Source organism: Lithobates pipiens, unplaced genomic scaffold (assembly GCF_037356315.1).
Source record: "Lithobates pipiens isolate NorthernLeopardFrog02 unplaced genomic scaffold, aLitPip1_a1.2 Scaffold_18, whole genome shotgun sequence".
NCBI lineage: Eukaryota > Metazoa > Chordata > Amphibia > Anura > Ranidae > Lithobates > Lithobates pipiens.
In genome coordinates this window covers 131,495,760-131,522,130 of record NW_027507758.1, presented here as the reverse complement: position 1 = coordinate 131,522,130, position 26,371 = coordinate 131,495,760, and the positions used below count along the sequence as shown (strand labels likewise).

Below are 26,371 nucleotides of genomic sequence, written 5' to 3'. Positions count from 1 at the left end.
AAGCCGATCGCCGGCGGCCGTGTTCGGGACATCAGTCCCGATCACGGCCAGCAATTTAAAAGGACACCTGCCCCCTGCCAGTGCCCACCTGCCACCCGCAGTGCCATCCTGAAATAAAGTAAGTGCCCCCCTGTCAGTGCCACCCAGCAGTGCCCATAGTGCCCACAGTGCCACCCAGCAGTGCCCACAGTGCCACCCAGCAGTGCCCACAGTGCCACCCACAGTGCCACCCAGCAGTGCCACCCACAGTGCCACCCAAAATCTGCCTCAGGTGCTGCACCCCAGTGCCGCCCATCAGTGCCCAGCAGTGCCGCCCATCAGTGCCCAGCAGTGCCGCCCATCAGTGCCCAGCAGTGCCACCTATCAGAGCCACCTATCAGTGCCACCTATCAGTGCCCATCAGTCCCATCTATCTGTGGTACCTATCAGTGCCCATCCGTGCCACCCATCCGTGCCACTTATCCGTGCCACCCATCCGTGCCATCTTATCTGTGCCCATCTTTGCCCATCAGTGCCGCCTTATCTGTGCCCATCGGTGCCGCCTTATCTGTGCCTATTAGTGCCGCCTTAACTATGCCTATCAGTGCCCACCAGTGCAGCCTATCAGTGCCCACCAATGCAGCCCATCAGTGCCCACCAATGCAGCCCATCAGTGCCCACCAATGCAGCCTATCAGTGCCGCCTAATCAGCGCACTTCAATGAAGGAGAAAAATGACCCGTTTGCAAAATTTTATAACAAACTATTAAAACATGATTTTTTTTTTTTTTTGCATCTTTTTTTGTTTGTTTAGCAAAAAATAAAACTCCGAGCTGTAACTAAATACCACCAAAAGAAAGCTCTATTTGTGGGAAAAAAATGATAAAAAATTCATTTGGGTACAGTGTTGTATGGCCGCGCAATTGTCACTCAAAGTGCATCAGCGCTGAAAGCTGAAAATTGGTCTGGGACTGAGGGGGGTTTAAGTGCCCAGTAAGCAAGTGGTTAAGGGGTGTGGAGGAAGTGTGTCCTATGCCTACATACTTTTACTAATAGCTGTCCCTTGTTCCTATCTCAGAAAGTTGGGAGGTATATCTTTTGAATATTCAGGGATGTTTCTGCATTTTTTAAAGCTGTCACAAATCCGTACCACACCCTTTTTTCTTCCTGTCACGATACAGTTGCAGTAAATGAATGAATGAATGAAATACTTATATAGCGCACAATGCGAACTGAATCGCCTCTAGGCGCTGTAAACCTAATGACTGCAACACCCATGGTGGTAACAACTATATATATATATATATATATATATATATATATATAATCCTCTTCTGCAAGTGATTTGCTGCTCTGTAAACCATGAAGCGAGGAGAAACCTCACTGAAACCCCCCAGTAATATTAACCATTTACTACCCAACCCACAGGCAGAAACAAAACACACTTTATGCATGTGCTGCCTTTCAGCTATACTTTTCCCAGGCATAACAACAGCAGAAGCCGGGAAGCGACCTAAAATGGCGCCTAATGACCTCCGCCGTTCTCGCGTTGTTTCAGGGAGCGCGGTTACGTGACGCGCTGACGTGTACGTTCTCCGTCTGTACGTGCTGGGGGCTGCTGGGAAAGGGATTGGGTCTGGGGTGCGTTGTTGGTTTACGGCACGTTTGAGTCTTGCTGGTATCGGGCCTGTGTGAGGAAGAATGGCGAGCGCCGCGGTAGCTGGTGGGGTGACCAGCGGGTCCAGCCGAAAGAGGCTTATGAGGGACGAAGACATGACGAAAGTGGAATTTGAGACCAGCGAGGAGGTGGATGTGACTCCCACCTTCGATACCATGGGGCTGCGAGAGGACCTGCTGCGGGGCATCTATGCCTATGGTGAGAGGGGGTGAGAGGCGGGGGGGACTCCATTGCCGGCCGGCAAGTCTGTAGTTGTAGTGCACGTGGTTGTGTGCATGTTTCTTAGTAGACGGCGAGGGAGGTTATCCCACTTGTGTTCTGCTATTGCCTGTATTCATGGAGAGAACTGTGTTTATGGGTTCCCAACACATTTCTCCCATTTGGATCGGGTTAGAAAGGGTTAAGTTTGCTGTAGTTTATATTTGCTGTTTTCCTGTTCACTGCTGGTGAAGGCAGAAGCTAGAAAGTGAGGCAAACCCACACCCCCCCCCCCCTCACATGGCCTGTACACATGATCAGAAAATCGTACGGAATAATCGCTTTCGAAGCGATCGTACAATAATCTGATAGTTAGTACTCAGCTTTCGAGAGCCAATCGCAACAGTTCATCTGATGGGACAAGCACAAAAAGTTTTCTCGTACTATATCGGATCATTCTAATATATATATATATATATATATATATATATATATATATAATTTTTTTTTAAGGACGAGCTGATTTCTAACACTTGTTGTTTACAAGTTAAAAACCTTTTTTTTTCCTTGCTAGAAAATGACTGAGAACCCCCGAACAATATATAGAGATATATATCTATCTATCTCTCTAAAAAATATTTTTAGCAGACATCCTACAAGCATATATTGATTGGTTTGTGCAAAAGTTATAGCGCAGTGATGGTGAACCTTGACACCCAAGATGTTTTGGAACTATATTTCCCATGATGCTCATGTACTCTGCAGTGTAGGTGAGCATCATGGGAAATGTAGTTTCAAAACATCTGGGGTGTCGAGGTTCGCCATCACTGTTATAGCATCTACAAACTATGGGATAGATTTATGGACTTTTTTGTTTTTACTGTTAATGGTGGCGATCTGCAACTTTTTAGTGGGACTGAGGCGGACAAATCTGACCCCAATTGACACTTTTTTTTTGTGGGACTGGTGACATTAGTGATCAGTGCTAAAAAAAATGCATTGATCAATGTATAAATGACACTGACAGGGAAGGGGTTAACACTAGGGGGTGATCAAGGAGTTAACTGTGTTCCCTGGGTTTGTTCTAACTGGATTGGCTTACTGTGACAACACAGAGATCGCTGTTCCTGATCATTAGGAACAGCAGATCTCAGTATTGTCCCCTGTCAGTAGGGGGATCCACCTTGTTTACATAAGCAGATCCCTGTTCTGCCTCTGTGTCACGGGTGGCTGGTGGACATCAAGTTCACCGGACCTGTGGGCACGTGCATGCCCACACAATGACGTGCACAGACGGACGTACAGGTACGTCTGTTTGCACAGCCGAGCCTCCTTTGCCGCAGTATATATGTGAAAGGCGGTTGGCAAGTGGTTAATCAGCTGACATCCGTTACGTGGGGGGGCCATGCAAGCACCCCCCGGCTTAACAGAAGTCAAAGGAGGGCAGAAAATTGTTGGACAAGTAGTACAGTGGTATCAGGTGCAGTCACTGTTTGGGTATTCTGACAACTGTTGGACTGGGGGAACTGAGTGATTTCTCTTGTTCAGCCTGTTGGGCTAAATGATCAAATTCTTAGTTCTTAAAGTAGAACTATAGGCAAAACATTTCTCCTTTTTGGAGTGAGTAAAGGCCCATACACACAATCAGAAAATTGTACGTAAAATACACCTTTCAAGGCGATCCTACTGTAATCTGACCGCTAGTACACAGCTTTTCGAGAGCCAATCAGGACAGATCGTGTACAATTATCCAATGAGACCAGCACAAAAAATGGCCTCGTATGATACCAGATCGTACAATTTTTTTAGATTTAATGAGTACATTTTTCATCCGAAAATACAAAACAACTCATTACATTGCTTCCGAATTTTTATTCTGTCGTGATAAAATTTTCATAACTTTACTAACCTCTTCATTTTTGATATGGAGACTAGTATGCAACAAAAAGAAAACGATTATCGTTCGTCTGATCTTATCTTGTGCATTGGGTTTAAGGGAGGTTATTACCCCATCAGTTAATCGTCCCTTTGGGGAGATTTCACTTCCTGTCCCATAGCCATAGAGGAAGTGAGAGGAAATCCCTGCATATTAAGAGAATCCCTTGGGGACCCCCAGGTCACCAGAACTAGTGTCCCCATTGGATGATTTCCCCTTTATTACGTTTATGGGAATAACTTTCACTTTCAATGATGATGGTAAATGGGAGGAATACAGAGGGTGACACTCCCTAACAGGGACATAGATGGCAATAAAAACTATGGTGTGCCAAGACATCTCTACTCTGTCCAAAACTTAGAACTGAAGGCAAGGGATTTTTATTTTAGATACAAAACCAAAAATGTAATATACAGTAGCATAAGAAAGTCAGTTTGAATCGCTGTAAAAGTCCCATGCTATAGCAGCGCTTGTTAGTCCATCAGAATCTTGACCATCCTATATATGGTTCCCGAAATAGGTGATACTGAGATGACACTTGGTGAATACAGCTCAGAAGATAGCGGGTGATCCTAATAATTGCACCAAACACCCAGATCTTCACCACGTGAGGCAAACTCCCCTATGGGGTTACACTCACCAGAGATTAGTATATCGCAAGCCTTAAGGATAATCCTTATATCACTTTAGGACAGTGATGACAAACCTTGGCACCCCAGATGTTTTGGAACTACATTTCCCATGTTGCTCAAGTACACTGCAGAGTGGATGAGCATCATTGGAAATGTAGTTCCAAAACATCTGGGGTGCCAAGGTTCACCATCACTGCTTTAGGGCAAAGTCATCCACAATGCAGGCCGGGTTAAAGATGTAAATTGCTCCAATAATAAAGGATCAGAGGAAAAATTCCAACATAGCGTGATCCTGTTTCACATAATTGTAGCTGACCCGAACCCCTCATATAAAATACATACAAGCTGTTCAAATCAATTGAGCATGTAACTCTAAAGCGTAGTCACCAGTCTGCCGTACAGGAGAGCGTCGGTGTGGGTTACACAGCTACTCTGTTTCCTCCAAGTTGTTTCCCGCTGACTGACACGCAAACCTCACTTCCGGTTGCCGTAGAGGTCACATTGGCGCATTTTGTCTTTTCTGACTTCAACTGGGGGCCTCTATAATGGCTAATATGATATGCAAAGCCTCTTATGTGACTATTGTTGATCTGTTGGTTTATTACTTATAAACAACTTTAGCGCTACGTGGTGTTAAAGGGCCTTTTCTTACACTAGGTTTAATAAAAATATAATATATCGCAGTTATCTTTAGATGTGGCGAATGCATTTAATTGTTTTTAAGCTTTTTTTTTGCTCCCATTAGTTCTCCTGTTGATCCAGACAGTAACACACTTCCTGCCTTAGGACTAGTTTACCCTAGCATTGCTCTCTGAAGAGCAATATGCGTTTGGATCACTCTTCAGAGAGCATTTAAAAGGCAGGATGCATTTTCTCATTGCCCGGTTTAACCCCCTTAATGCCACACTGCAGTACAGGCCCATTCACTTGAATGGGTCGCATTTGGCAGATGGTAATGGTCGCCAAATGTCACGGATAGCATTGTGGCTGCAATGCAAGGAGCCACAGCATGTATACATCCTCAGCCGCTGCCTTTCCAGCTAAAGGGGAGCAGTTAAGGGGTGGTAAAAACACAGCTCAACTATGGTTATTAATCCCCCCCACTGTAAACAAGCAATTAGGGTGTTTTCATTCTGGCTGAAGTAGTAAGGCATTGTTTACATGGGATGCACTTGGGGGGGGGGGGGGGGGCTTCGTTTACCTGCATAGGTGTTCTATCTCCCTGCAGGTAGTCCCAGTGATGTAAATTGGGACGTGATGGCTGCTGCACAGATAGATACTGTTACAAATCTGTTGTCTGTGTTGGTGCACATCCGGGGTGTGTTTGGGGCTGTGCACCAGCGCGTTTGTCTTAGTTCAGGTGCTGTGTCCCAGTTAACGTCAACGGGGCTGCCAGCACGGGGATGCATGGGACACCTGTACATCCCCATGCAGGTAAGCATTGCTTACCACGGGTGTACAGTTTAGTACGTCCTGTGTGGACAAGGATTTAAACTAACACCTTTTGTACAGTAGCATTATCAGTCTGGGTAGAGGGTAGTGTCAGACTAACAGATTTAGATAGACTTGAAGCTCAATTCCATCTAACACTTTATAAACAGTTGCAGTAACTTTTTTTGTGATAAAGGTTCAATCTCTAACTGCTACTTTGTCTGGATAGATTGCTTTGCTAAAGGAAGTTGAGAAATAACAGTATTGGCTGAATCACCTGGTGAAAATGAAAGAAAAGAAGCCAAAAAAGGAAACAAATGCAGGCACCACCTCCTATATATTGATGAGCTGTAATTTAAAACATTCTTGTTTTTAGGTTTAATACCGCTTTCAATTGTATTGGCTGGCTTTAGGCAGCTGTCTCCAGTTGAAGATTATCCTTCTTTCCCTGTTTTGGGAACAACTATAAATGTTTAATTTTCCATAATTTTCTGATTTGATGGTAATAGCCAACAGGAAAAATAGGTGAAATGCCCCCAATGGGACAGGTTTTTAACCCTTCCCAAACAAAGACGTTTTGGTTATACATACAAGTTAAAACAGACCACTGGAAATGGATGGCCAGGGTAGAGCATTTTTATAGTATGCAATGCATACTTGGATTTTTCTGTAAGCATTTGTAGTCCTATTTGACAAAGAATTGGAGCAGAAAGGAAAAATGTTTTCATGGGTCATAATAAGCACTGAAAGTTATTCAAATAGTTATTGTGGCCTAAAAAAACCCTGTAGTTCTGTGCAATAGAAGAGGCACATAATGTCCTTTTGCAGCCCATGTGTCCTACCTTCTGTCCTTTCCAGTGTTTAGCATGGGACATAGGCATTAGACGCCCCTAAAAGTGTGGGATGCTGAAGACCTTGATGGAATGTAGGAAAGGTGGGGGGGGGGGGCTACACTGATGGAGAGGCAAACATTAAGGGATATGCTGACCTTTAAAATAAAAAATTATATATATATATATATATATATATATATATATATATATATATATATATATATATATATATATATATATATATATATATATATAATTTTTTTTTTTTTTTTCAGGTAAAAAAAAATGTGCATTTATTTTTTAGGAGCCTGGAAAACAATGATCAGCAGATCACTGGTGCCATGCAGGTCTCCTGTAGACTTTCTGTATTAGCTGTTTGTCTATACATCGTACAGCTAGGCAGTTTCACACTGACAGGAAGACTCAATGAACTAGAACACCTTAAGAGCTACAAGCCGATATAAGCAAAGGATGTACTTGTAGTTCATTTATTCACAGAACTCTGAATGAAATGGCTGTGTGAGTGGAGCCCCACATGGCTGCGCTCTTCTCGAAAAGTAACAGCTGGTACAGGGTAACTTTCCCCGTACTGCTGTCGCAGGTAGAGGGTGGAGTGGCTGCAGCAGTGGGGACATGTTACCTGTTCCACTCCAAAAATAGGTGGAACATGTTCCCAAAGGTGAACTTATCCTTCAGCCCAGGTTTACACTGATGCGGGTTTGAGATCATGCGACTTCACCTGAACTCACACGATTTCAAACTGACAATGCAGTTCAACTTGGGGGGCGATTTGACAGACATCTGGGTTCATGCACAGATGTCTATTCAAATCGTCCCTGAAGTCACCAAAAGTAGTACAGAACTACTTTTGGGAATCGGTGGAGTGGCGCACCAGTTCGGACAGTGCTATTTATGGAAATGGCCAATGTGAACGTGGAAATGGCTCAATGTGAACCTGGGCTTAAGGATGTTCTGTTGCAGGGAACTTCATGTGTGAGACTGATGGGATATCTTAAAATTGCAAGTCCAGCTAAAACCCGTCAGTTTTTACTGCTATCCAGGGCATCCTTAGGCTTCATGTACACTGGCCTACATTTACCGTGACTGCGGGAAAACGTAGCAAGTTTTTGCCGCGTTTTGCATTTTTCCCTCGGCTGGCGGTCAAACCATTCTTATCCTGAACACGATTCTTCTGTGTTCAGGAGAGGAAGGTTTAACCTCGACTAAATGCAGCAGCTCCTAAACTCTGCTAAAAGCCTATGTGTATATGGACGCATAGGCTTTTATGGAGTTAGTTGAGTTTAGGAGCTTTTGCATTTTTTTTTAACCAAAGCTCCTAAACTCAAGTTTCAAAGATGCCAGTGTTGGTTAGTGTATGTGAAGCCTTAGAGTGGCTTCCTCGGGTATATTCATATCATCTGTGTTGACCAGCACAGATCAACGCAAATTAACATGAAGGGCCCATAGAAAAAGGTTTTCTAAGTAACTTATTCATGTGATTTGCTATGCCCACACTGCTCCATTATTACCTCACCTAGTTGGCATTGTTTTAATTTTAAAACGGTAAGCATGCTTTTGCACACTTGGCGCTGCAGTGAGTTATTCATAACGTTTAAAATCACTTCGCGTTAAATGAGATATACATGATATATCTATCTTGACTAGCATCAATCATAAGAAGAGATTACAACTTCTGAATAGAAATGTGTAAACTCTGGCCTTTTCAGTAGCCTTATGTCATCCATCACAGGTTCAATAACATTTTCCAATTGCTGAAATCTTGTTTCCTTTGTTCATTATTAGAATGCTATTAACAATTGAATTTTTTTCAGGTTTTGAGAAACCATCAGCTATCCAACAAAGAGCAATCAAGCAGATTATCAAAGGAAGAGATGTAATAGCACAGTAAGTGACAGACTTCATCTATTTCTTTTGTCTAGTGATACACAGGGGAAGAATATTGCTATGCAGCATTTAGGGCTGCATGACACATATCTTTAAGTGCTTTTATTCCCATAAAAGGTTACTACCACAGGATAACTTCCAATAATATGTATAGGACCCCAATCCCTTACAAGAAGTTATTTATAGGTGGAGAGATTGTTCTCTTAAATTTTATAATGCTCTGGACATATGGTGTGAATTTACACTTGAACTTTAAGATAAAACACACTAGCCCCCTTTTAATGTAATCTTAGAAATCCACTGTAAGTTTAATGTAATGATTGGTTAAATTCTTTAAAGCGGCACTTTACCTATAAAAACTTGATAAAAAAAAAAATTGTTCTTTAGCAAGCAACATACGTTCCACATTAATAATTGTGCTACCATGTGCTGTAAATTGCCTCCAGCATTGCTCCCGTTTCTTTTTTGCTGAAGCTCAGAGCCCATGAACAGCAGTAAGTCATAAAGCGGAACTAAACCCATCGATTTAACAATTTAAAAAGTTACATTCCTGGAATGCCTGGATTGTGAACTGCCACATTTGCTTGTTTCCTCAACCAAACTGTCAAATCATCAAATTGCTGGTGTCATAACTGATCAGATGTACAGCACCGTGGCAACTGCAGATCAAACAGAAGCAGTTTCCTTGGCTGTACAGGATAAGAGGGTTTAATTCCACTTTAAGGCTGTTAGCAAACTTGCCTCTACAGATTCTGTAGTGCCTAAAAATGGAGAGCAACTGAGCGTGTGCAGAGCAGGGCGTGACAGTGTATTACTGGATTTTAAATGGTGCAGACACTTATTTTTTTTATGTTTTACATAGCTATACCTGCAAAAGGGGCCATCCTGAAGTCATCCAGCAGGACTTAACTTTTGACTAAAGTTCCATTTTAAATTATGACTCAATGGATACTATTAAAACTTAATTTACTATATTTTCTGCGCTCATCCACTGCTATTTGTCTTTTGTACATATATATGTAAATATTTGTGACTTTTGTACAATTATTGTATTTAAAGGGCAATAAACAGAGTTAGAAGTTGGGCCATTTGCCAGGGTCCCTATGTTAAGACAGGAATTCCGTTAAGGAAACTGGATGCATTAGTAGTACAGCTAAAGTACATTTGGCTGTACTTTTCCTGTGGATCACAGGAGTACAGATCGTTCTGCACAACTGTGACCCATTTTCAGCTGACAGTGGGCTAAAGCCTGCTGTTCGCTGACGTCTGAGAGCCGGTCAAGGTTGGGGGAAAGATCGTGACCATATGGTTGGGCTCCACCCAGGAGTCTGGACTGGCACACTGGCTTAGCCTCTAAGCAAACTGCTGAGAGCTTGAGCCATCCACTCCCCGCCCCCTCCACAGCCCAGGGGCGCATAGCAGAGAGTGGTGACTGACAGTCATTCTGCTCAGAGCGACAGGGAGAACTGAGCAATCAGTGGTGTGTGTTCGCTCAGTTCTCAGCCTTGGAGCCAGCTGGGACAGATGCAGCATCGGATTGATGCCGCATCCACCTGGGATGTATGATTAAAAAACAAAATATACTTGCCTGCTCTGTTGCAGTGGATTCTTCTTGGGTCCCTCTTCTGGCCCCTCCCTTCTTTTGAGAGCCCCCACAGCAAGCCGCTTGCTATGGGCGCACCCGAGCTGAGTCACAGCTTCCTGTGTCCAATCGGACATTGGGCTGCGGGTCTCTGTGTCTCTCTCTTGTTAGCCAGTAGCGCCTCTGCTGTGTCTCAGCCAATTGGGAGGGAGAGTCATGGGTGGCCAAGACACTCATGGACTTTGCTGGACAAAGATTGAGATCGGGTAAGTATTAGTGGGGCAACTGCACACAGAAGGCTTTTTATCTTAATGTCTTAAGATAAAAAAAAAAGTCTGCTTTTACAATCACTTTGTCTGTGATACTGGCAGCCTCCCACGTTCTGCAAATTAGCTCCTGGATCTCTTTATGTGCTCTTCACTATCGTGGGTTTGCTCTTTGGTTTCTAAATAATGAATATTGCATATTTTTATTTTACTTTGATGACTTCTGTTTCTTTTGATTAAATGTATGCATTTTGTCTTTCAGGTCACAGTCTGGTACAGGCAAAACCGCAACGTTTTGTGTGTCTGTTCTTCAGTGTTTAGATATTCAGGTAGTTCTACCTTGCTACATTTTGGTTTCATTAGATTACACCTTTTTTTTTTTTTTTTTTTTTTTTTTTTTCTAGCATGTTTTGTATTGTGCATATATTATCCAAAGCAAAGTGTCTACTTTTAGGGGTTAATTATTGAAAGTATGTCACTCTCTGGCCATATGCATGGGTCCTTTAACCACTTCAGCCCCAGGATTTACCCCTTAACCACTTAAGGACAGAGTCTTTTTCAGACTTTTTTTTTTTACCTAACACCCTAGAGAATAAAATGGTGGTCATTGCAATACTTTGTCTTTGAACTCGCTCTACCGATTGTGGCTATACCTCACGTCTGGTTTGATCACCATTTTCATACGTGGGCGCTAATCATGTATGCGTTCGCTTCTGTGCATGAGCTCGGCTTATTTATTTTTGCACTGTTTAAAAAATAAAAAAATGGTGTCACTTTTATTCCTATTACAAGTAATGTAAACATCACTTGTAATAGAAAAAAAGCACGACAGGTCCTCTTAAATATGAGATATGGAGTCAAAAATACCTCAGATCTCATATTTGGACTTAAATGCAAAAAATTTTTTTTCGATGTCCCTTCCGCCCTGCTATGGTATGCAGACGGGTGGGGGCCATTTTCCCCTCGCTCGTCTCCATACCTGACAGGAAAACAGACGCGATCGCCTCTGCTGTTGCCGATGGCTCTGGTAAGCGGCGGAGGGCACTGGATCGTGCGCGCGGGGGTGGGGTCCGTTCTTCTCCCGCCACAGATTAAAAGTGATCTTGTGGCGAATCCACCGCAGAGACCACTTTTATCTTGTAGCCGGCTGAACACGGATACTGGGGTTATGGCAGCTAGCTGCTGCCATGACAACTATATCCGTTCCCAAAGTAGGGACCTACATCGGCGTTCAGCAAGTGATTTTAAGACCAGGCCTTTTTTTTTTTGCTGTACGTTACTGCGTCGTTTTAACTGACAATTGCGCGGCCGTGTGTTATACCCAAACAACATTTGTCTTTTTCCCACAAATGGCTTTCTTTTGGTGGTATTTGATCACCTCTGGTTTTTATTTTTGGCGCTATAAACTAAAAAAAAGTGACCATTTTGAAAAGAAAAAAAAAAGTTTTACTTTTCTATAACTATCCAAAAAAAATAAAACAAACAAATTTATTCATCAGTTTAGGCCAATATGTATTCAATAGATATTTTTGGAAAATAAAATAAAAAAATCGCAATAAGCATATATTGATTTGTACAAAAGTTTATAGCATCTTCAAAACGGGAAAGATTTAGGGACTTTTTAAATTTTTTTTTATATTTTTTTAATGGTGGTTTTAGCGGCACTTTGACATTGGGGCAGACAAATCTGACCCTAAGTTGCACTGATCATTGTGCAAATGGCACTGGCAGGGAAGGGGTTAACATTAGGGGGGCGATCAAGGGGTTAAACCAATCTTCTGTGCCACTTTTCTGCAGCTAATCTCTCAATGTATTGCACAAAATTAATGAAGCATCTGCAACACTTTTGGTTCTGATAGCGATTGTGCACCACATTCAGGTAGTTCTAAAATGTGCCACATTTACATTATGCATCAAATTCAAATTAAAATCACAGTTCGTATCTTATGAAAGTGGAACTAATTAAGACCAACTCTTTTTCGCGTACAGAGAGAAACTGGCATAGACATATTTTGCAAAAGTATCTTGCGTGCATTCTAAGTGGCGCAGCATGCACCAAGTTCTACATGAATTTGTTGTATATTGAGACACTTTTGTAAAATGTGATTCATTAGTCTAAACGGGTCAGGCCCTGGGCCTTTATTCATCCGGGATTACTATCTTCAATTGTGCATTAATCTTACTGGCACTAAACTGTGTTTGAACCTTGTATGTCACTGTGATTTACTGTATTGCTTTCCTGCTGTTATTTTAACGTCTCAATACATTTTTTATTTTTTTGCAAAACACTTTCTCTACACGGTGTTACAAAGTCACCCCCCCCCCCCCCCCAATTGTGGGTTCTCTACATGTAATACAGGGACTGGTACAGATGCACAGTGGGTATAGGAATATAATATCGGAGTAATGGGTGTAATCTTGTATGAAGTTATATGTATCTCCATAGTGCCATCATGCAATGCATTTTATAAACACCCTCTTCTCACAAGTTGGCCTGTATCGTGTCACATAAAAACTGCCCTTATGGAGCGGCCCCCACTGCTGCCCTGGTACTTCACGCAAGGGGTGGTGCATTGATGGAGATGGTGGAGAGTCAGGATATTTCCTACATGTTTCAAGTCGTTACGTAGTTCAACTGTGAAACTTGCACCAAATCCACTTCCTTTTTGCATTGTCACAGCTGGTGAAAATGCTTTTTACCTCACTACAAGAAGGAATGATAGTTTATTCATATGCCTTGGACCAGGGGTCTCAAACTGGCGTAGTTTCACAACAGCTGGAGGGCCAAGTCCCATCATGCCTCTGCCTATGGGAAGTTATGCTTGTAACTGTCAGCCTTACAATGCCTCATGGGACTTGTAGTTTCGCAACAGCTGGAGGGCCGCCGGTTTGAGACCCCTGCCTTAGACTCTGGTTAATGTACTAAAGGCTTGAAAAGCTTAAAACAAGTTTTAAAGTGCATTTTTTTTTTTTCAACATTTGAAAGTACATTTTAACTTTTTTTTATTTATTTTTTCCTTGTAGGTTCGTGAAACGCAGGCTTTAATCTTGGCACCAACCAGAGAATTGGCAGGACAGATTCAGAAGGTAGGGGAACAGGCTTTTCATTTGTTTTATACAAAAATGCTTAAAATGAACCTGTGAAGAATCTTGTTCTTGCTTTGAATAGCAGCTGCCACAAGGTGCTCCCCTGTATAGGATTATTGCACCTCTAAAACCTAAGATGCAAGCTCTGACCCTGGTAGCTTCATTAACAAATAGTAATGGAAAGGGGTGTGGCCAGGGCTAGTGACCAGAAAGCTGGAGGGTTATTGCACCCTGGCTTTTTAAGACCCCTTTCACACTGGGGCCTGCTCGAGCGTTGGTGGTAAAGTGTGGCACATTTTATCGGTGCTTTCTGCCCGCTAGCGGGTTGCTTTTAACATCCACTAGTGGCCAAAGAAGGGGTTAAAAGCGATAGTGTTGCGGCGCTTTGGAAGCACTGGGAATTCATTTCAATTTGCAGGGTGGTTTGGGAGCACTGTATACAAACTGCCCCAAAGATGCTTCTTGCAGGACTTTTTTCCGAATGTCCCACAAGCGCACCGCCCCGTGTGAAGTCACACTGAAATGATTTGGAGACTGTTTACGGATGCTATTTCTAGCAATAAAACGTATGAAAACTGCCTCAGTGTGAAAGGGGTCTGAGGGTTCTGTTTTTCTCTCTGCAGAGGATCGGGAGGTGGCTGCCATGCAAAGTAAACCACACTTCAGAAAAAATGTTTTCTGCACAGTACATTTTAATGCACCATCATTGGGGCTTTTATATTCGTGTCACTGTTAAAATTGTTTGATTTTTACAGGTGCTTCTTGCTTTGGGAGATTATATGAATGTCCAGTGTCATGCTTGCATTGGAGGAACCAATGTTGGTGAAGATATCCGAAAACTGGATTATGGGCAGCATGTTGTTGCTGGAACACCTGGACGTGTTTTTGGTAAGGATTATAATAAAATGATTAACCTTATGATAAAGTTAAAACATCTGTTTTTTTTATATAGCTAGTATGTTAATCTTTATTGTTGCTATGCACAGATATGATTCGCCGCAGAAGTTTAAGAACACGTGCCATTAAAATGCTGGTTTTGGATGAAGCTGATGAAATGCTTAATAAAGGTAACATTTTTAAGTATAAACAGATTTAAGTTCTATGAAACGCTTAACTTAAGGGATTTTTTTTTTGTAATTTTACATGTGTTATTGGGTGTGGTTTGCCATGATCTAAAATGTTATCTGGGTAAATAAATCATGTGCCCCTTTTATTTACATTTTCTAATTGCTATTTCTTAAAAGAATGAGACTACCCAATTGACCAATGTAGAAATCAAAGTTGTTTGTAATATTGGTTGAGTTGTAGACAAAAGGGAAAGGCTTTTCTATATGAAGAGCGAGATTCGGTGTATGATCCCCAAAGTAAAGGCAAAAAAATAGGACTGATGGTTCTGCTGCGTATGACGAGGAGCTTGGAAGGGTCAGAAGAGACGGGGCAGTCCTGTCTTTCAATGTTGATCAGTGAGATCAATTGTTCTGGTTTGTAACTAAGCAAAACAAAACGGTGTATATTTGTCATTACCTGATTTCTCACATTGTGCGACTGTTTGCAAAACCTTGTATCTCAAAGCTTCATACTGAAACGTTTCAAAAGCGCAGCCTATTTTTGTGAAATGCCAAGTTTGGCTACACTGAACTTTTACATACTTCTGTGTGAATTATTTTTAAAACCTGTTTTTCATGAGCTGGTTTGCAATGCATGTTTTGTAATGCTTTAACTCTTTGCTTTTCCTCAACCTTGATCTTTGTATTTTGGTATTTTTTATTTTTATTATTTCATTAACTTAGATGTTGTCTTCCAGGGTTCAAGGAACAGATTTATGATGTATATAGATACCTGCCTCCTGCCACCCAGGTTTGCCTGATCAGCGCTACGTTGCCACATGAGATCCTGGAAATGACCAATAAGTTCATGACTGATCCCATACGTATTCTGGTGAAACGGTAAATACTATTTGCCATACAGGCACCTAGATTTTGTTCCTTTTTAGTAGTAGTTTTTTTTTTTATATTACATTGTCCCAGGCTGTAGCTTCAAGAAAGGCGCTTCATGCAGAACTAAAGTTCCACTGTTACAAACTGGGAGCAGCAGGCTGTTGCAAAATACATGTAATGTCTCTTCTGCAGTAAACTACTTGCTTGCCTGCGCTCTGTTCTCCGGCATGTAAACTGAGCTGTACATGAGCAGCTCAGCTTACATCGCTGTCGGTCCCAGTGTGCCAGGATGAATGACTCCTGTATGTGTGTGCAAGAGTTGTGTCATCCCTCTTCGGCCAATCAAGAGGCCTGAAGACCAGCACTCAGAAGGAGATGCAGGTGAGGAAAGCTATGTTTATCTCCGCTTTTAATATTAACCACTTCCCGACCAGCGCACGACGATGTACGTCGACAGAATGGCACGGGCAGGCATATTGGCGTACAGGTACATCCAATATTCAATGCCGCCCTGCCATCGGGAGCGCGCCGCCGGCGGCGCGCTCCCCCGCTAGTCGGGACCCCCGTGAGTCCGGTCGCGGGACCCGCGGACTCGATCACCGCGGGCATCCCCGCGATCGTCTCACGGAGCGGCCGAATGGAGGAAATGCCGAGTAAACAGCATTTCTCCATTCTGCCTAGCAACTAGTGACGCTGATCTCTGCTCCATGTGATTGGAGCAGAGATCAGTGTTCACTAAATGAAAGCCCAACCCCCCCCACAGTTAGTAACACACCCCTAGGAACACTTAACCCCTTCACTGCCAGTGTCATTTACACAGGAATCACTGCATTTATATAGCAGTGATTACTGTATAAATGACAATGGTCCCAAAAATGTGTCAAAAATGTCTGATGGGTCCCCCACAATGTCGCAGTCACAATAAAAATCGCTGATCGCCGCCATTACTAGTAAAAAAATTAATAAAAAATTATTAATAAAAATGCTATAAAACTATCCCCATTTTGTAAACGCTATAACTTTTGCGCAAACCAATCAATCGCTTATTGCGATTTTGGTAAAAAAAAAAAAAAATATGTAGAAGAGTACGTATCGGCCTAAACTGAGGGAAAAAAATGTTTTTTTTATATCTTTTTGGGGGATATTTATTATAACAAAAAGTAAAAAATTTGTTTTTTTTTTTTTCAAAATTGTCGCTCTATTTTTGCTTATAGCGCAAAAAATAAAAACCGCAGGGGTGATCAAATACCACCAAAAGAAAGCTCTATTTGTAGGGAAAAAAGGAAATTTTGTTTGGGAGCCACGTCGCACGACCGCGCAATTGTCAGTTAAAGCGACGCAGTGCCGAATCGCAAAATGTGGTCTGGTCTTTGACCAGCAAATTGGTCCGGTCTGAAAGTGGTTAAAGGTGCATTTGGGGCAGTCAAAACTATTTTTTTTCTCAGACTTTAGCACCTCTCACTGCTACCAACTGTATTTAATCAGTGGCAGCAAAGGGTTTTACACATACTCAGCCAGGACTTTGTGCATTTTCCACAAGCCTACTATAAAGCCATCTGATCGCTTTCATTGACCCCCTTCTCGTTCTATGCTCCATTCGCTTCAGTGGAGGGCAGATGGGACATCAGAGTTCTAATAGGCTCATTAACTTGATTGGAAACCTTTTTAAAAACTTTTTTTTTTCATTTATTTTTAATTTTTGCAAACATTTTCTAGTTGCCTGCTCTGTGCAGTGGTTTTGCATAGAACAGCCCAGATCAACCCTCACCTTGTGATATAAACAACATTGTATGGAAAGTCATTTACACCTAAGCACCTGGGGAAAAAAAAAAATTTTTGAGCCTGTTCTGCTCCACGTGTACACACATACAAACGTAAATACACCAGGGGTGGCTATGTATGAAAATGTTGCTTAACCAGTTGCCGACCGCCGCACGACGATGTACGTCGACAGAATGGCACGGGCAGGCATATGGGCGTACATGTACGTCCCTGCCTTCCCGCGGGTGGGGGGCCCGATCGCCCCCCCCCGGTGCCAGCGGCGGTCAGAATCCGTTCAGGAGCGATCCGGGATGAGGGGGCGGCCATTCGTTCATGGCCACCCCCTTGCGATCGCTCCTGACGAATGGAAGTGCAGCATGACATCACTTCCTCTGCTGTAATGTAAACACAGGCAGAGGAAGTGATGTAATACTCGTGTCGGTATTTTTCGTTCCAGCACCGAGGAGAGAGGATCGGTGAGTTGCACAAACACTACACTACACAGTAGAACATGCCAGGCACACTCTCACCCCCCGATCACCCCTGCACCCCCAGACACAGTGACACCAAATGCATTTTTTTTTTTTTTTGCATTGGTGTCATTTGTGACTGTAATAACTGTTAGGGCAGTTAGGGTTAGCCCCCTTTAGTTCTAGGGTACCCCCCTAACCCCCCAATAAAGGTTTAACCCCGTGATCCCCCCCCCCCCCCCCCCCCCCCCCGTCGCCAGTGTCACTAAGGCTGGGTTCACATTGCAGCGGTTTATGAGAACGGATGTGATTCACACCGCACTGCAGTGCAAATCGCATCCGATCTCTGTGCGCTTCGAGTTCAGCCATACAGATAGTATGGCTGAATTCGCATCGCACCCGCCGCAAACTCGCACGGGACCCTTTTTTTGGTCCGCAGCAGAATCGGATCGCATGGGTGTTCACACCATGCGATCCGATTCCTGTCCGAGTTTGCAGATCGCACTGCGATATGCGAACTGATCTGGGGGTGTCATTAACATTTCACTGACACTCCCAGCAGTTTGCATAGGGCAGTGTGATGCGGGAACCCGCCGCGTATTCGTGGCGTTCCCGCATCGCTCCAGTGTGAACCCAGCCTAATAAGCAATCGTTTTTCTGATCGCTGTATTAGTGTCACAGGTGACGCTAGTTAGGCAGGTAGGTGTTTAGGTTCGCCGCAGCTTTTTATAGCGCCAGGGACCCCCATATACTACCGCATAAAGCCCCCTGATTGCCCCCTAGTTAACCCTTTCACCAGTGATCACCATATAACTGTTACAGGTGACGCTGGTTGGTTAGTTATTTTTTTATAGTTTCAGGGCACCCGCCATTTATTACCTAAATAAAGGTTTAACCCCCTGATCACCCGGCGGGTGATATAAGTTTGAGGGTCAGATAAGGTCTGCATCGCCCCAGGCAGCGTCAGGATAGTGCCAGTACCGCTAACACCCACGCACAAAGCATACACCTCCCTTAGTAATATAGTATCTGATCAGATCTATATTAGCGTCGCCAGCAGTTTAGGTTTCCCAAAACGCATTGTTAGCGGGATCAGCCCAGATACCTGCTAGCACCTGCGTTTAGCCCCTCCGCCAAGCCCAGCCCACCCAAGTGCAGTATCGATCGATCACTGTCACTTACAAAACACAACACGCATAACTGCAGAGTCAGGCCTGATCCCTGCGATCGCTAACAGTTTTTTTTGTAGCGTTTTGATACAGTCGCTGACAGCCTAGGTGCTTTTTTACCTGTGAGTCTCACTAGTGTACCCCTAAATTTAGGGGTGTCTACTTTCCAAAATTGGGTCATTTGGGGGGGGGGGGGGGGGTTGTGCCATCTTGGCATTTTATGGCCTTCAAAACTGCGATAGGTAGTGAGGAGTAAAATCAAAAATTTACACCCTTAGAAATCCTGAAGGCAGTGCTTGGTTTTCAGGGCCCCGTACGCGGCTAGGCTCCCAAAAAAATCCCACACATGTGGTGTCCCCATACTCAGGAGAAGCAGCAGAATTTATTTTGGGGTGTCATTTCACATATGCCCATGGCATGTGTGAGCAATATATCATTTAGTGACAACTTTGTGAAAAAAAAAATAAAAAAAAGTTTGTAATATTCCTGCAACTTGTGGCAAAATATAAAATATTCCATGGACTTAACATGCCTCTCAGCAAATAGCTTGGGGTGTCTACTTTCTAAAATGGGGTCATTTGTGGGTGTTTTGTGCCATCTTGGCATTTTATGGCCTTCAAAACTGTAATAGGTAGTGAGGAGTGAAGTCAAAAATTTACACCCTTAGAAAGCCTGAAGGCGGTGCTTGGTTTTCGGGGCCCCGTACGCGGCTAGGCTTCCAAAAAGTCGACCACATGTGGTATCCCCGTACTCAGGAGAAGCAGCAGAATGTATTTTGGGGTACAATTCCACATAACCATGGCATGTGTGAGCAATATATAATTTAGTGACAACTTTGTGTAAAAAAATAAAAAATAAAAAAAATTTTTTTTTTTGTCATTATTCAATCGCTTGAGGCAAAAAAATAAAATATTCAATGGGCTCAACATGCCTCTTATCAATTTCCTTAGGGTGTCTACTTTCCAAAATGGGGTCATTTGGGGGGGTTTTGTACTGCCCTGCCATTTTAGCACCTCAAGAAATTAGATGGGCAGTCATAAACTAAAAGCTGCGTAAATTCCAGAAAACGTACCTTAGTTTGTAGATGTGACAACTTTTGCGCAAACCAATAAATATACAGTTATTGACTTTTTTTTTTACCAAAGACATGTGGCTGAATACATTTTGGCCTAAATGTATGACTAAAATTGAGTTTATTGGATTTTTCTAATAACCAAAAGTAGAAAATATCATTTTTTTTTCAAAATTTGCGGTCTTTTTACGTTTATATCGCAAAAAATAAAAATCGCAGAGTCAGTCAAATACCTTTTAAAAGAAAGCTCTATTTGTGGGGAAAAAAAAGGACGCAAATTTTGTTTGGGTACAACATTGCATGACCGCGCAATTACCAGTTAAAGCAGCGCAGTGCCAAATTGTAAAAAGACCTCTGGTCATTGACCAGCAAAATGGTCCGGTCTGAAAGTGGTTAATCTACACGTGAATGAGAGAAATGTCCATTGTCATGTTAACGCTCATGTAATGGCATGTAAAGGTTTTTAAAATGTAACTACACTGCATCTGAGCTCCACAAACGCTATTTAAAGAGCAGCTCCAGGCTCCCCCAAAAAAAATTAAGTCCGCAGCTACAAAGACTATAGCTGCTGACTTTTATAATTCTGGCACTTAGCTGTCCATGGATCCAACGGTGTCTTCACCCGAGCCAATTTTTTCAATTGGCTATTGGGTGCTGGCGCCGCCATCTTGTCTAAGGGAAACCAGCAGTGAAGCCTTGCAGCTTCTCAACCAGTTTCCTACTGCGCATTCGCGAAGCGCCCTGCCCTTTGAATGGTTCGGCTGCTGGGGAAGAAGGGGGGAGCTGGAAGTGGCAGCGGGTACCTTAACAAACCAGGTAGGAGCCCCCCCAATGGTGCCAAATGTGGCAGTGGAGGGGGATGAGACAGACGAGCGGGGCTTCATCTTTAATCAAAACAAACTTGTCCACCCATGTCTTTATGCTTTATTTTGCTGAGCAATCACTTTGCAAAACACCCTTCTAGCATTTCTGGCAGTGGCCATCTTGAGAAGAGGAAGATGATTCATGGAATCCATCTGCCCTTAGCTCAGGCAAGTTTAAGACAAGTAAACATGATATACTTTCCTATCTTTTAACTAATGCTGGCAGCATGAGGATTGCAAATAGTCAGTGTTTGAGTTTTTAAAGTGTTGCCTAAAATATTGGATACTGATGTTTGTCATTTTTTTGTGTGGGCGTGCATAATTTTAAAATTTGACATGTTGGGTATATATACTCAATGTAACTTTATATAAAATTGTGTATTTTCTGAAATTTGCACTTGATAAACCATTGCACAAATATTAGATCTACTACTATTATCCAGGGTCTCCACTTAAAAAAATAAAAATATGGTTTGGGGTTTTAAAGTGTTTATAAAAGATAATGTTTTTTTGTTTTTTATCTTAATGCATTGTCTGAATTGGGGTAAAAAATAGCTGCACCCCCCCCCCGCTCCACTTAAATACTTCCCTAAGGCCCCTTTTACACTGGGGCAGTGCGGGCGTCGGCGGTAAAGCACCGCTATATTTAGCGGTGCTTTACTGTCGGTTTAGCAGCGGTATGCGGCCGCTAGTGGGGCGGTTTTTACCCCCACTAGCGGGCGAAAAGGGGTTAAAAGTGCCGCTGCCCCGCTTTGCCGGCGGTATTGCCGTGCTTCTATTGCTAGCGCACCGCTTCACTGTGAAAGCCCTCCGGCTTTCACACTGGAGTGAAAGGGGCTGTGTTTTTTTTTTTTTTTTTTTCAGGCGCTATTTTAGCGATGTAGCGCCTGAAAACCGCCCCAGTGTGAAAGGGGCCTAAGTCCTCTCTCAATACAGTGCCGTGCCCATATGCAGCACCACTTCTCAGAGGAGACTCTGCAGCAGCGGGGATCCATTGGCTCCTGCTGTTGTCAATCAAGCCGAGTGGGGGGGTGGGGGGGGGGGGCGGCACAGTGCTAGGGGGGCCTTTAGAACCACTTTAATGGCAAAAGGCTTTTTTTAACCTGTGTAGAAGAAGAAAAAATGCCAAAATGACTGGCAGGTAAAGGTTTAAACCTCCTTTATTTTATTTATGATCTATTTTATATTTTTGCTTTTCAGTGATGAGTTGACATTGGAAGGAATTAAGCAGTTTTTCGTAGCAGTGGAGAGAGAAGAATGGAAGTTTGACACTTTGTGTGATTTGTATGATACGCTTACAATCACACAGGCTGTGATTTTCTGCAATACAAAAAGAAAGGTTTGTGGGTTTTTGTCTTTAATTTTTAATGCTGCCAAAAAAAATGCTGCCAAGCAAACAGCAGAGCCCGTGTGAACTCTTTTGTATTAGGTCCATGTGCTACTTTGTCTTTTATGAGTTTTATTACTTTTGCTCCTTTATGCATCCACTACTAAAGTGACCCTGTCGCTGGAAAATATCAAACCAAAGCACTGTAGAGTACGTTTTTGATGTACCTAGTTTGGCATCTGCTAATGGAATCTTCTCTGCACCACAAAGCAGCCTGAAAAATCTTCACAGCCTTCATGCTTCCAGAAGTGCCAAATGCCTCTCTTCCACTGTGCCATGCGATTCCTCCCATCTGCTCTTGTATCACTATTGGGCAAGGGGTAGGCAACCTTGGCTCTCCAGCTGTGGTGAAACTACAAATCCCATCAGAGGAATTACAGTGCACAGTGGGGCATGTAGGAATCTGACACGCTTTAAAGAAATAGATTATTCAGATGTCTTTATGGTGCAGTAGAATGATGAACCTATAAATTGGGCAAAGCGTGTGCCTAAAACCCCTTTTCCTTTACTGAAGTTTTTTGGTTAACTTTTTTCCACAAACAGAACAGGGTCACGTTAAAAAAAAAAAAAAAAAAATGTAGACTATAAAGCGGTTGTTTTAGGATAGACTTTTGACCTCTTCTCTTTTTTTTTTATGATCTTTGTATTTAGGTGGATTGGTTGACGGAGAAAATGAGAGAAGCCAACTTTACAGTGTCGTCAATGCATGGTGACATGCCACAGAAAGAGCGAGAGTCCATTATGAAAGAGTTCAGATCAGGTGCAAGGTTTGTATTACAGTATTTAACAATCCCCTCAACATGTTCAGAATCCATTCATCTTTATTTTATTTTCCTACTGTTAAGACATTATTGTAGCACATGGCCAATTTAATACATGATGTAAGGCAAGACTAGGCAACCTAAAGCACAGGTACCATGGTCCGTATGCAATGGAATTCTATCTCTATCATCTCTATCATCTCTATCATCTCTATCATCTCTATCATCTCTATCATCTCTATCATCTCTATCTCTAGAAACCCATGCAGGCAGGTTGTGCTATGGTTGGGATTCAAACTGATGACCCTAGTGCTGCTAGGTGTATGTTAACCACTTAGCCGCCATGCTATTTGCTCTCCATTTATGCACTGCTGTGTTAGGTGCACTGTGGACTGCCTTCCTTAAAATTATAAATGCTCGTTATGTTTAAAAAAAAAACGAATCATATTTGCCTCCTCTGTGCAGCTCCTTTTGCACAGAGTGGCCTTAAACATCCTCTTCTGGGTCCCTCTGTGGCTTCTCCCCGCATCAGATAACCCCCTAGGAGAACTGCTCTCCCGGGTGGGGGGTACTTTGCGGGCCATAGACAGGAATGTCCGACTGATTGACAGCAGTGGGAGCCAATGGCTGTGAGTAAAACTCCAGGGCTCGGGTAAGTAAAACAGGGGGGCTGGGGTGCCAGTCACTGCCAGGTGTTTTTGCCAGCATAGGATGCATTAAGGTGAAAAAACACGAGGGTTTACAACCCCTTTAATAAGAATAAGGCTGGGGTGTATAGCCAGTAAAGCCTCAAAGTGCTCTATTCAGTGGAGCATTGAGAGCTCTGTGATTGCTGTCTGCACAGATGTCCGACATTTAGCAAATACATTTGCATGCAATTCTTCATAAGCTGTACGTTTTTTATTCAAGTAGTAATTTGCCTCCATTCAAGTAACTTTGCTTTATTGAGATGTATTCTTAGGAAGACTGACTTTTTTATATATATATTTTTTTTTCAGTCGAGTTCTTATTTCCACTGATGTATGGGCCAGAGGACTGGATGTGCCACAGGTTTCCTTAATAATTAATTATGACCTCCCCAATAACAGAGAATTGTATATCCACAGGTGGGTTCTTGTGTAATTGCATATCATTTGACTTGATCTAACATTGAACAGGTTTGAAAAGGTTGTTTTTTTTATAATTTTAATACAGGATTGGTCGTTCGGGACGTTATGGTAGAAAAGGTGTGGCCATTAACTTTGTAAAGAATGATGATATTCGTATCCTGAGAGATATTGAACAGTACTACTCTACACAGATTGATGAAATGCCCATGAATGGTATGTACCCACAGTATCTTTAATATTTAGGCCTCTAACATTACATGTTTATTACTTTTTTTTCCACGTTCATTACTATTCAAGCTTATTTAGTTAACTAAAGAGCTACAGTAAAGGAAGAGGTGTTTTCTGCACATGCTTTGTCCAACTGATGGGCTAGTCATTCTACTGCACCATAAAGCCATCTAAATTATCGCTACTTGAAAGTGTCAGATTCCTACATGCCCCACTGTGCACTGTAGTTCCTCCTGGTTTCTAGATCACTACTGTGCCCTATAGCAGGGGGTAGGCAACCTCGGCTCTCCAGCTTTGGTGCCTACCCCTGCCCTGTAGTGACATAAGAGCGGGGGTGCACACTGCTCACCTTTCTAGCATAGCATGCATCTTAATGTCTCACTAATTTTGTAGAATAGTTATTGTAACTTTGCATTCTTTCTTTGAACAGTTGCTGATCTCATTTGAAGAGTGAAGTAAGAGGACTGGATGGCACTAAAGAGGATTGGACAGAGCTATCAGACATAACCATTTACTTTGAGTCTGGTATATTTTGTAGACAGTTTTTATTGTGGACCTTTTTTAATGTTATCTTTTTATTTAACAAATTATTTCACAAGACAAGCAGAGCATTGTAAATATTGCATTTGGTGAATTTTCAATAAATACAAATCCCCCATGTCTTCTGTATTCTGACTTGTTTTAAAATCTACATACAGTTGCAAAAAAAAGGTATTTGAACCCCTTTTGAATGATATGGATTTCTGCACAAATTGGTTATAAATTGTGATCTGATCGTCATCTAAGTCACAACAATAGACAGTCACAGTCTGCTTAAACTAATAACACACAAATAATTAAATGTTACCATGTTTTTATTGAACACACCATGTAAACATTCACAGTGCAGGTGGAAATAGTATGTGAACCCTTGGATTTAATAACTGACCCTCCTTTGGCAGCAATAACTTCAAACGTTTCCTGTAGTTGCAAATCAGACGTGCACAATGGTCAGGAGTAATTCTTGACCATTCCTCTTTACAGAACTGTTTCAGTTCAGCAATATTTTTGGGATGTCTGATGTGAATCTCTTTCTTGAGGTTATGCCACAGCATCTCAATCGGATTGAGGTCAGGACTTTGACTGGGCCACTCCAGAAGGCGTATTTTCTTCTGTTTAAGCCATTTTGTTGTTGACTTCTATGCTTTGGGTCGTTGTCCTGTTGCAACACCCATCTTCTGTTGAGTTTCAGCTGGTGTACAGATGGCCTTAAGTTCTCCTGCAAAATGTCTTGATAAACTTTAATTCGTTTTTCCTTTGATAGCAATCCTTCAGGCCCTGACGCAGCAAAGCAGCCCCAAACCATGATGCCCCACCACCATACTTCACAGTTGGGATGAGGTTTTGATGTTGGTGTGCTGTGCCTCTTTTTCTCCACACATAGTGTTGTGTGTTTCTTCCAAACAACTCAACTTTAGTTTCATCTGCCCACAGAATATTTTGCCAGTACTGCTGTGGAACAGGCAGGTGCTCTTGTGCAAACTAAACATGCAGTAATTTTTTTTTTTTTGGACAGCAGTGGCTTCCTCTGTGGTATCCTCCCATAAAATCCATACTTGTTTAGTGTTTTACATATCGTAGATTCGCTAACGGGGATGTTGGCATAGGTCAGACTTTTGTAAGTCTTTAGCTGACACTCTAGGATTCTTCTTCACCTCCATTGAGCAGTCTGCGCTGTGCTCTTGCATTCATCTTTACAGGACGCCCACTCCTAGGGAGAGTAGCAGCAGTGCGGAACTTTCTCCATTTATAGACAATTTGTCATACCATGGACTGATGAACAGCAAGGATTTTGGAGATACTTTTATAACCCTTTCCAGCTTTATGCAAGTCAACAATTCTTAATTGTAGTTCTTCTGAGAGCTCTTTTGTGCGAGGCATCATTCACATCAGGCAGTGCTGCTTGTGAAAAGCAAACCCAGAACTGGTGTTTTTATAGGGCAGCTGTAACCAACACCTCCAATCTCATCTCATTGATTGGACTCCAGTTGGCTAACCCCTCACTCCAATTAGCTCTTGGAGATCTCATTAGTCTAGGGGGTTAACATA

At 42.6% G+C, this 26,371-nt stretch overlaps 1 protein-coding gene across 1 annotated transcript; it reads left to right on the top strand.

The window, feature by feature from the left end:
* Window positions 1-1,582: 1,582 nt before the first annotated feature.
* Window positions 1,583-24,943, top strand: EIF4A3 (eukaryotic translation initiation factor 4A3). The gene is made up of 12 exons (XM_077486129.1): window positions 1,583-1,854; window positions 8,519-8,591; window positions 10,702-10,768; window positions 13,464-13,526; window positions 14,282-14,414; window positions 14,513-14,593; window positions 15,331-15,472; window positions 21,999-22,137; window positions 22,837-22,952; window positions 23,945-24,052; window positions 24,141-24,268; window positions 24,714-24,943. Exons 1-12 carry the CDS (start codon window positions 1,680-1,682, stop codon window positions 24,728-24,730), a joined length of 1,242 nt encoding a protein of 413 aa, XP_077342255.1. The 5' UTR covers window positions 1,583-1,679; the 3' UTR covers window positions 24,731-24,943.
* Window positions 24,944-26,371: the final 1,428 nt, after the last annotated feature.

Coding starts and splice junctions, on each gene's coding strand:
- EIF4A3 (XM_077486129.1), top strand. CDS start 1,680: ATGGCGAGCGCCGCGGTAGCTGGTGGGGTGACCAGCGGGTCCAGCCGA. Junction 8,592..10,701: donor GGAAGAGATGTAATAGCACA/GTAAGTGACAGA, acceptor TTTGTCTTTCAG/GTCACAGTCTGGTACAGGCA. Junction 15,473..21,998: donor ATACGTATTCTGGTGAAACG/GTAAATACTATT, acceptor TTTGCTTTTCAG/TGATGAGTTGACATTGGAAG.